The sequence below is a fragment of the Uloborus diversus genome, chromosome 2 (assembly GCF_026930045.1).
Source record: "Uloborus diversus isolate 005 chromosome 2, Udiv.v.3.1, whole genome shotgun sequence".
Classification (NCBI taxonomy): Eukaryota; Metazoa; Arthropoda; class Arachnida; order Araneae; family Uloboridae; genus Uloborus; species Uloborus diversus.
The window spans coordinates 157272368-157284753 of NC_072732.1; the positions used below are offsets into that span (position 1 = coordinate 157272368).

Genomic DNA, 12386 nt, shown 5'->3' on the forward strand with positions numbered 1-12386 from the left:
ATATATATATATATATATATATATTCATTGTATACTAGAAAAAATACCCGGCGTTGCCTGGGTCAGTAATAAGTAAGAAACAATAGCTACTTTCTTTCGTTTTCTGTTTTAACTGAAAGAACTCAAAACACACCGCTTTGACGTGGTTAAAAATCGAGCTTTTTCCTTACCCATAAAAGTAAAACAGCAATAAGTATAAAAAACCAACGAATATTCATTTAGAAACGAAAGAACGAATTTAAGCATATAAAAATTTGAATTTCTAAGATATGAACTAACAAAAACAAAGATCACAAAAAAAAAAAAAAACCGTGCGCTTTATTTGATTAAATATTACACACACACAAAAGAAAAAAAAAGCTCTCTACTGTGCTTCTTTAAGGGTGCAAAACGGAGAGTTTCCAAAATGCTTAAATGACTTTAAACTCATGTTTACACAGGAGAAGCTTTGATTCAAAATTTTTATTATGATTACTTTTAATATTGCTGTTGTTAAGCAACGAATTTTTGTAACAATGGGTTTTATATTTAATCACATAGAGTAAAGAAATTACATAGAGAGGCCCTGCTGTACTAAGAAATTGAAGCCGAAAGTTGCTCCGCTGTATCCCAAGATCCTTAGCTTCGTGCTAAGTATTCTAGGATACATCTTGATTCAAAACATTTCATTACGGAATCTCAATTGGTTGTTAATTTAAACTTAGATATTGTTGCAAGTTTATGAAGCACGTTTTTGAAATTGCATTAAAACATGAAATAAAATGCAAACCAAACCGCCAGCTACTTTATACGCTCTCTTTGCGAGAGTGGTGATAACTATACTAGCGAAGCGATCACGTTATCATAACTTCGCTCATCATTGCACCGCTATATCACATAATTTCGGCTTCAATTTCATCTAATTTTTACCATAGACGGGGCCTCTATGTATATTTCTTTACTCTATATTTAATCATAACATGGGGAAATTACATGAAATTTATTGTTTTCCAACATAACTTTTTTAAACTAAGTTTTTAATTAATAAATTATAGCCTAAGTTGCTCCCTGATAATGTAGCTATCTATGGTGAAAAAATGGTTAAAATCAGTTCAGTAGTTTGGAAGTTTACCTTGGACATCCGGACAGAAGTAGCCCTTTATGTATAAAGATTGCATTGAATAACTTGTCATGATTCTAATGCTCCAGTATCAAAGTGAGTGTGACAAATTTGAACACAAGTACCTGATATTTAAATGGTGCACGTATTAGATTTTTGGTCGTATAGAGTAGAACTGAAGTTGAAAGAATATCTAATCCCCTAGTTTTTTTCTAATACAGCTCAGCACAAGTAAGGAACATAACGGTATGTACTAATATATATATATATATATAGTACATTAGGGTGGTCCCTATTTATATGGGAAAAAAATTTCTTTTCGGAATTCAAGTGACGCCCCCTAGTTTTGTGACACTATAATAAAAAGTAACGTGTGCAAAATTTGAACTCGATCGGTCAATAATAACACGTGCCTATAGGCCATTGAACTTTAACACTTTTGATAATTTTCTCAAAAGTCTTCCGAGTTTTTACTTCAGACCCAGTACATCGTTTCTCCTAGGTTTGCAAAATATTTTTACAGTGAGGTAGCACTAAAATTAATCTTTTTAAATACTTTATATCATCTAAAGATTTTACGTTGAATAAGAATGAAATAATGCTTTAGAAACTTTCCTTAATCGTACGCTTTTCTCAATGTATCTCGATAGTGTGTATTTTTTTCCGATAGTCTTGGACGGTCTGTAAAATAAATTGCTTTGTGACTCATATTTGGTAAATTAGTTGTGAAAATTCTTCGATTAATATATTGTGCTCCTCTTTCAGTTGTATCATTCACAATTTTCAGTATTTTAACAATCTCTCTTCCCTTTAAATAGCTTCCTTCATTTTGCCGTAAATCAGGGTCAAATAGAAAAAAATCTTTTAGTATTTGTAACTTATCAGTTTTATTGACAAGTAATTGATTCTATAAAGAGGAAGATCTTTGCTAAGAAAGTATTCCAAATCATCTACTGTTATCTGAAATTTGTAAAACAGTCATCAGACACGTCTTCCTTTATCACAAGCATGTTCTGGACTAATCTTGTCCTATCTTCAAAATTAATTCCTTCATCCAATACGGACAAAGTCACTTGTTTATCCCCTAAATACAATAAGTGATTTATGAATTTTCCAATCACTGCTTCTGCTGAATGTTTGTCGTCATTTTGTACGCTGTTAGTTTTTCAGACATATTATATTATTCAAAAGAGCCTCGATTGGGGTGCTGCGAAAAACCATATCTTCATACAGCATTTAATTGTAAAACAGCTTTGTGAAACAGCATTGAAGGGCTTTCTTTTCATGTAAGGTCAATTTAAATTGTTTCCTAAATATAAAAATTTTCAAACAAAAATTCCTTTTGCCACCCATGTGGCTCAGGGATAAGCTCCAGGTTGCCGAAAACAAATCCCTGTAGGAGGAAATTTACCTGGAAATATTATTACAAGTTATGAGAATTCTCTGTATCTTTCTCAATTCCGTTTTTTACGAACAATAATATGTCATCCACTTCGTCTTTTAGAATTTAAGTGGTATGTGTACTTGATTGAAATGTGAGAAGTTCTGAATGATGGAGATCTTTTCACAAAATTTTGAAGCGTTTGAATAATTGAATATCTGATCTAGAACTAAGAAAGGCAAGAACTTTTTTAAAGACACACTCTGCATCACGATTTCAAGTGCATGATGATGGCAATCCAAATGTAATATATCACCGTTCAGTTTTTGCTCTAAAAAATTGCATGCACAATTTATACAGTCGGTATTGCAAGTCGTTGTATCAAACACTACGCTAGAACAGTTAGCAATCAAGAACTATCATCTAAGATATCATATACAACTGAAGAAATATCTAAGGAATTCCGAGTAGCTGTTCAATATTAGGACCTGAAGCTATCACGGTATCCCAGTCGGCGTTCCTTTTCCAGTTACATCTGGATGTAGCTTTGTATCCCAATGAATAACTACAAAATCTAAATTCATGAAATTTAATTTTACCTCTCAAAGATTTTCTTTTGCTCTCTTAAGGAATGTACGATTGATCACTAGGTCATTTGGATTTAAATTTACTGCATCTACATAGGCTGTAAATAAATGAACAATATCTTTATCCCTAATATGGCATTTGTCTAACAGTGATGAAAGGCGAGCAGATATCAGTGGTTGTCAAGCTTTTTCGCATTGTAGTAGACCTGCTGTAGAAAACAAAAGTTCAACAGGTTAGGATAGATACCCATTTCTTTTTCTAAATCTTGTGAATCGCAAGAATTTGATGATAATAAAGGACTATGCACTGAAATAGAAGAAAATTAATTTAAAGTATAGATTTCTACATTGTTCCGATCTGGATATTTTTTTAAAATTTATATTTTAGGTATGGAAAATACAGTAGTCTATTTTTATGTTAGGAGTAATCAAGGATTTTTCGAAATTTATATTTTAAAAATTAAAAATTGCATAAGCATTTAAGTATGTTTATAACTAAAAAACAGCGAATTAAAAATATAATTGCATTTACTTATATGTATAGCATTGAAACCTTGCGACTCTATTTGCCACACCTATTACATACACAGGGAATTTTGTAAATCAACACCTCCAAAGCCTGGAGGAGGCAATTTGTTGTTGTCAAAGATAGTTCATTAATGGCCTAAGCCATTCATTAATGGTCTATGGAATCCCTTGTGTACATCTTGATGGGAAGAAACGTTCCTCTGCTGCTTGGTTGAAACAAGCGCAGAAGAGCGGTATGCTTGACCCAAGTCCATTGGTGTACATTTTATTCTCTGTAACATGTTAAATTTTACAGAATGAAAGTGAGAGAATGGTCGGTCTGGAAGTAGCAGCACCTATTGAGGTTCAAAATTACTTTAAATATAAAACCTTAAAAAAAAGTTTTTCCATAAAAATGAGAAAATCCGCAATTTTATCTTCGAAGCTCAAAGAAGGGGGTCCTAGGGGCACGTGTTAATATTCATGGATTGATTTTAAATTTTGCAAGAATCATTTATTTGTACAATGGAACACATTGGGGGGGGGGGGGGGCGTCGCGTAAAATATCTGCAACTTCAAAAATAAGGACCACCCTAATATGTATAAATAAAGCAATTTCAGAAATATTCCAGATGAAAGGTCGATTTAAATAACCTTAAAAAATAAGAACCGTACTTCTATATCATGTAATTCTTCATGTTAAAGTTTGTCTTAAAACTAAAAAAAAAAAAAAAAGAAGTTACAGAATAGCTACATGCATTTAAAAGATATTTCTATCATCTAAATTTGTTTTTCTGTTATTTCCTCCAATCAAAGTATTTGTCTTAAAAGCACTTGAATTTTAACTAATGTTTCCAAATGCTATCCCTGTATCAAATTTTAGAAAATCTAAGGGGGTCAGCTTGAAAATCCCACTTTCATTTCATTTTTTTGGGGAGTTATCATTTTGATCTCCTATTAATATGCCATAGCTGTGGCTTCTTTTATTTTTTATTTATTATTATAATTATTTTTGTCGCCAACTTGGCGATTTTTTATTTGTTTTTTTTCTTATAATCTGGTTTCAATTTGGCCACTGTTGGTGATATTTAGAGAGTAAACTACTGAATCACATTAAAACTGCCAATAATGAGAAAATGACATTAAATTGGAGTAAAAGGAAGTCATGTGACGCACACATCAGCTCGTTTTAAATAGGCAATACGAGGTAAATCTATGGAAAAACAAATTGTGATTAGGATGCAGAATTAAAGACAAAGATTTTATGGCCGATACCTACCAGTAAATAAATCATAAAGATCTTTTACAGCGTATAACTTTTTGATATTTTGTATAAATCTTAAATGATGGGGGATTAGTAATCTGGAAATTTTGTATTTAGATTAAGTTTTGCTGTTTAAATTCATCTAGATTCTTTTCCTAAAAAAACAAATTTGCACAAAAATCCATTTTTAATGTAGAGTCTGCTTGAGTTAGATATTAAAAACAAACGTTGTCATTGTAATCTGAAAAATAATTTTTTCCCCCTTTGAATTCTGAGTATGACACCCTACTATCATACTATCAAAAACTCACGCATATATTTTTTGCTAAGCCTTTTTGGCTAGAATTATTTAAGAAAAATTTATCTGAGAAGCTACAATTAAAACTTAAGATAAATAAATGCCTTTGTTCTGAACAGTAAAGTAAGAAAAAACAACGTCAAAAAAGCACAAATTGCAAATTACTGCAGTAATCTGCAGAAATCTTCAGTAATCTGCAATTTGTGCTTTTGACCTTATTTTTTCTTAATTAAAACTTAGTTTTAAGCGTACGACGTAAAAAAAAAGAAATTGTTACATTTGTCATCAGCAAGTATAATAAACTGAAGCTTAATAATTTTAATATCTTGTAAATTGATTGCTAAAAAGATACTGAAGTAAGCAACACATTATTAAAAATATGCCTTTAAACGCCTAATGAGATTAAGTTTTAACAGTGGCATAGACATAGTTTTTTGAAAAAATAACTTCTTAAACTCATAACTGTAAGCTTTACGATAGTAATAAAATACAAACTAGTTATTAAAACTGAAAATAAAGCAATAATTCATCAGAATCGGGAACTTGAGCAAAAGATAAAAATCATGGGATTACGATTTTATGCAAATTGCACCGTTCTGAAATCAAAGCAAGATTCGAACTTCCGTTCGATGAGGAAACTTTTTGCTTCAAGAATTTTATTTGTCGGAGAGTATTCAAATCTCTGCTTTATAGTTCTCCTATTTAACACTCACTTTTTTTTCCTTGAAATAAAATAGTTGCTTACTAAAATTCAATATTTCGTTATAATATGATTGACCAGCGTTTAAATTTTCGTGTTTTAGAAAAAATCTTTCCTTGAAAAAAAATTTAAGAACTTTCGACATAGCAGTCAAGAAAAGGATATTTTACATTAGTCAAAAACGAATAAAATGTGCCAAAAGATCATTATTGAAGCTTTCTATAGTTTGTGTTAAAAACAAGATTTTTTCCTCTCGAAAACATCTATTAAGGAAAAAAAATAGAGAACTTATACACCCTCGCCCCCTCCCCTTGAAACCAATATTTAAAAAAAATTATAACAAAAGAACGATATTATAAAGCTCAAATGTTTCGGGTTTATAAAGAATTGTTCCGAAGAGAAAAATGAGCTGTCGTCCAAGTTTGTTTCAGTGCAAATGTATAACTATTTGCGGTTATCACAAAAAGTTGCAAATAGATTTTTATTGAAATATTCTATTGTTGAAATTTTATTTGTTTTTAATATGAGTTACGATATTTTAACCAAAATATAAACGCACTTATTCAAAAATGATTTAAAACTGTACGAAATCTAAAAATATTCTGATATTTTCTAGCAAAACTTAATCGGCAAAATATTATATTGATACCAACCCACACCCCTTCTCATAAAAAAGTGCCCGAACTTGACCTATGAAAATAACGGTAACCCAAGCTAAAGGCATATTTCTGTTAAAAATCTTTATTTTTCACTTTAAAACCCTCATGCATTTTTTAACAAGAAGTTCCGTCTAGAACTAGACGAGCCTACTTTCCCGTATACCCATACTACTTTCTAGTACCTGATCAATATTCTCAAAAATAGCTAAAATCGCAAATTTTTTCAAACATATATTTTTTAATATTTTAAGCTGATTTCTAGGAATAAAATATTCCTTACTTTTCTTCAAAAAAACGAACAAATAAAATAGCAGCACCTTTTAAACAAAGCAGCTAATACACTTCTTTCCATTAAAAAAATTTTTTTAAACAGCTTTCAAAACGAAAAAATAATAATAAGTTCATTAAAATAAATACATCATATAAAAAAATCGTTTCTTTTTCCCCTGTTGCCGAAAATAATTTTTTAAACGAATTAATGCACTTACCAAAATAAAAAAAAAAACAATAAAATGTCAACTTAAAGAAATAATTTTCATTGTCAAAAAAAAAAAAAAAATCGTCTGCGCATATTTTACGAGTTTATTCACCGAAAACTAAATACCTAAATTAAAACTTTAGCGTGAAAATAAAAACAAATCATATCAACAATAATTATTTCACAGTTAAAACCACAGCAGCGGAGTCGGAGTCAATCTCATTTTGGGATAAAAGAGTCGGAGTCAAATATCCAAGAATCGGAGTCAGTCATTTGTCCTCCGTGTATAAATGTTTGCCAAAGCTACGAAGTCAGAGTCGAAGTCGGGGAGTCGGAGTCCGATTAATTGTCGGGAACAGGAGTCAGAGTCAGTGTCAGGTCCCCCTAAATTGTCGGAGTCGGGAGTTGGTCGTCAAGAGCTATTTCCAACAAAGTTTGTTTGAAGTAAATCCGCCTTCAAGTACGGAATCTACATTGACTTTCAGTTTCCCCGTAGGCGCTAATGTTAAGGGATTTGAACTGTTCAAAATTGAACGGAAAATTGTTCAAATCAAAAAGATATCTTATATACAAGTTTTTTATCAAAAGCTTTTTCCTACAAAGTTTGTTTGAAGCAAATTCGCCTCACAGTTCGGAATTGCTTTGAATTTCCCCGTAGGCGCTAATGTTAAGTTTTTTTGAACTGTTCAAAATTGAACAAAAAATAGTTCAAATCAAAAAAGTGAAATATGGGAATGAGGTGTCCTCGCCGAGATCTTTCGAACAAAAAAAAGTTTGTTCGAATCGGACTATTCATTCAAAAGTTATTAGGGGGGGACAGACAGACAGACCGACAGACAGACCGACAGACAGACAGACCGACAGACAGACAGACCGACCGACAGACAGACAGACCGACAGACATTTTTCCCCATCTCAATACCCTACTTTCCAATTTTTAATTTTTCAATATTCATTTAATTATTTTATTTATTTTTGACTTTTTTTTGTTTTTCACGATATTTTTAAGATGCATTAAGCCTTCTTTCATGCTTTTTTCTTCTTTTTCTGACTTTTACTGGGAAAGTAGGCTAAAAACTGATACGACGATTTTCTATGGTCACGGCCTAAGCTAGGAACCCAAGAAAAGAATGAAAACTAGTTCACTCACGCGTAAAAATAATTCGACGAAAAAGGATCAAACTGGCTCTAAATACAATCGAGCCCGCTCAGTTACTGAAATATGTTTAAAAATTATAACCTGCTTAATATATTAAATTTTCAATGCACCAAACCAGGGTTGAAAAAAATCACGATTGAAAAAAAATCAAAAAATCGTATTTTTTTATTTAAATCGGATTTTTTTGATTTAAATAGAATTTTTTAAGTTTAAGATTAATTAAGTATGTTTAATACTAACAAGTTAAATTGTTCAAGTTACATGTCTAAATCAGATTCTTTTTTTTATATATAAATTGAAAAATACATAAAACTAAAAATATAAAAAAGGGTAGTTAATAAATTAGTAGAAAATAATTGCTTACAATGTACGGATTTTTCCTTGTTTTAATTATCTATATCGTATAAAGAATGCTTCATGTTAATTTAGATGTTTTACTCCTTCAACCACAGATCTGTTAGAGAGATGAAGTAGACTAAAGGATAACCACAATTTTTATTTTTCATGAAAATCTTCTAACTATTTCTCTATTCAGGAGTTAAATTCAATGATTTGTAAATGAAAAAAAGTTGGGCTGCTTTGTCGTTTCCAAGCCTGTTGCGAAGTTTCGACTGTACTAACCCATACGTAGAGAAAATAGTCTCTATCGAAGCAGTTGATGCCCTTGCTGTTAACAATTGGTTAAATGACTGGTTTAAGTGATGGATTTCTCCATTCTTTTTACAAGAGAAAGAGTGGCTTTTCCACCAATCGAGTGGGGAAATTTTACCCAGAACATCTTTACTAAAAAGAAATTCGTAAAAAAGATCCGACTTTTCTAGAAATTTCATCAGATGAGACATGATTTCTGGAGAGTATTTCTCATTCGCAAATCTAAAAGATTCTTTTCTTTCTGCATCTGTCAAGTGTTCTTTATTTAATAACTATATGAATCATCCTATTTTCTTTTGGTAAGGTTGTTTATAACTAATATTTGCTTTTTTATTGGTTTTTTCTATTAAAAATACTCTGAACTTTATATACATTAAATTCATTCTTTTGAACTTAAAAATTCATTTTTTAAGAATCATGGTTTAAATCACGGTTTAAATTGAGTTCATTTAAATCGCTCAACCCTGCACCAAACCGTTGTAATTTACTACTATGATTCCGGATAACGGAATACCCCTGTTATTAGAATAATATTTTGGTTAAACTGGCGGTTTATCCCCAATTTTGCCGACATTTTAATTTTTCTTTCGATTAAGTAAATCAAAAGGTATTGATTGAAACAGGTGGAAGGAAATTTCGTGTCAGCGAAACTGGGGGACATCAAACTGGTTATTCCCTTAAACAGACTCGAATGTACTATAAGAACTCATTTTTGCGAACCTGTTGTAATGGCGAAAATTTAAGCTTCGTGAAAAACATTTTTGTAGCAGATTTTTAAACCTTCGGTTATGTTCATATTATATTGGTGAAGCTTTCAGCTCGTTTTTCGCAGTAGAAAGTATTGATGATGAGTTCAAAAATGGTACTGAGCTAAGAAGATGGATGATGGCTGAAGATTGCAGATTAACAAGCATGGCTGCCAGAATTTGTATTTGTAATCGATTTAAGCACTTCACGACACTTAAAATAACTCAGTTTTAATAAACTGCAGATAATTTCAGTAATAAGTGAACCCATTTCTTTAAGTTTAACCTCATTTCGGACTAACTAGGACCAAATTTACTATAGATAGTTGGAAATCCGGAGAATCCAGATAGTATGGGTAACAATCAAATCTTTGATTAAGCAGTCTTATCGTTCACTAGCAGTACTCGCACGGTGATGCCCGTGCAAAGAATTTAAAAGAAGTCCGTTGAATAAAAATCCGCACCCCCCCCCCCCCCCCCCTTCTGATGTGAAATGGTCATTTTTCTTTACATAAAATGCGTATACACCTTTTCAAAAACCTATTAAAATCTCTTTGTAATTTAAAAATAATCGCCAAAGCACATCAAATGATTAACAGTAGCTTTAAAAATCATAATCCTTCTTATAATTCTTCAACTGTTTAGTTTTTAACGTGCCAAGCAATCACGCTACCGTAACTATGCCCTTTCTACGATAAGAACAAAAACAAACGTTGAAGAAAGAAGGAAAACAAAGCCCAACAGAAAAATCTTACAGGATCAAATTTTGTACATGAATATCGAAAAGAAAAAAGGCATTCAAAAATCAGTTCTTTGACCACAACATTGCCACAATAGAGTAGCTATCGACACTGTCGGCGAGCACCCTCTCGAGGAGTTAACTTACCCCGCCATCTATTAGGAATTCATAGAACTAAACAGTTAATGAAACATTTAATTTGCAATTACAAATATTTCGGTCAATCTGATTCAATAAATAAAAACAATTGCCTATAGCCTTCCTCAATAAATTGACTATTCAACATAAAAAAATTTCAATTCGAACCAGTAGTTCCCGAGATTAGCGCGTTCAAACAGACTCTTCAGCTTTATATTATTAGTATCGATATACGACAAAAAGTCATGAATAAAAAAATATAAAAAAATGCGTAGCACTGTCACCAAAAAAAAAAAAAAAATGCATAGCACTGTTTACACAAGACATTAAAAAAGTTTTTCACTTTATTTTGTAACGAAAAATCGTTCTAATGTCTTTTGTTTCAAACACGTGTGAATGAAGCATGGTCATTGGTCACGTAAACGTTAAATAGATAAAAACAAAAACCGAATGTTTCGTTTACCTAAAGTTCCATTCTTGATTATCGTAATTCACTCTTATCTGTGAACATAAGATTGTCAAACCGGCTAGAAATTTAGATTTTCCGGAGACCCGGAAAATGGAAGTTCTACCATATTTATAACTATTCCAATGTTCCCAAAGTAACACAAATATAACACGTTAAAATTATCGAAAGAAATAACTTACTAATGCAGCATAAAAGACTAGCAGTGGATAAAAATGAAGTTTAAGACGCCAATTTTCTTGAAATTTTATATTTTCGTATAAAGAATATCAGTAATGCTTACTTTTAACAGCCCAAGTCTTCCACTTAGATAGAGCCAGGACATAGGTCACCATATATCTTTCACATTGGTAGGTGACGTTCGCTGCACCCAAACTTCGCAAAAGATGAGGCAAAAAGTTTCGTACTGCTGACTGCGTTCCCGATTTAGCCAAGAGCAAAAACTCATCCCAGGAATACTCATCTTTCTTGATATCTTCGATTGTAGAAACAGCACAGAAAATTCCCATAAAAGTCAAGATCCACAAAATTTTCATTTTTTATTATTATTTTTCGCTGCGTTAGATTTCACAGTTGTAACAAAGTTTTTTTCCTGTATTTTCTTTTAAATTTCTTTCACTTTACAGAGCAAAACAAAAATACGTAAAAAAATTCTTCGTGGCTCTTCAAAACAAATAATCCTGCATCAGTTTTGTTACATGATTTGATTTTTGCTCCTTACTTCGACCACTAACCTTACAGCCTCTGAACATCTAATTTTCAGTAAAAACGGAAACTCAAGTATCCTACAAATGTGTTGAAGAATTTCCAAAGGAAAAGGCAATCACATTGTATTAAAAACAAAGAGGGTTTAATAACAAAAACTGCCTTGAATACGTAAAACTTGTGTTGCAATGAATAAAATTTCAAAGGAAGCTCTCGTTAGAACTTTAAAAAATATAAATAGCAGAAGTTTGAAAACACAAAAGTTTAAAAACACACTTGGCCAATTGTGGTCATACTCCGTCTCAGTTAACAATAAATGACTATCTTTCACATGAAAAACCTATATAAATTCACGTGTGATGAGCAGAACAATTTTATTTTTTTTCGGGTTACATCCAAAATTGAAAGGAACTAAATAAAAGAGAATTTCTAATCCACCAAACGTACAGCTCGGAACAAATTCGGGGATAACACCAAAGAAACATCAAAATGAACTTTTATAGATAGGGAAATGCAACTTTTCCTAATAAATTATTCAAAAGATTGTCCTAACCAATCCCAAAGGTAGTGCTCTTTTGACAGTGCCACATTTGCGAATTTCTTTCATATCCATTTTTTCCTTCAAGGCTGCACGAGTCGAAAACTTCTGGTGTTACCTTCGACCTTCAACTGAGTAAAAAAAAAGAACTGTTTTATTTTCCTTCTTTTAATTAAGATTACCTTAAAAGCATAATAGATATTCTGCTGTTTATGTTAACAAACATTCAAATCTTATTTTACAAGGAATGTATTTGACTGTGAGGTAATTT

General features: G+C 31.5%; 1 protein-coding gene across 1 annotated transcript in view; it reads right to left on the bottom strand.

Annotated features, from left to right (window-relative positions):
• The window catches only part of LOC129217449 (nose resistant to fluoxetine protein 6-like), a 61980-nt gene extending 50599 nt beyond the window's left edge, over window positions 1-11381 (bottom strand). The window contains exon 1 of the mRNA XM_054851750.1: window positions 11156-11381. Within this exon, the coding sequence (XP_054707725.1) occupies window positions 11156-11381 (226 nt within the window). The remainder of the gene's footprint in view (window positions 1-11155) is intronic.
• Window positions 11382-12386: the final 1005 nt, after the last annotated feature.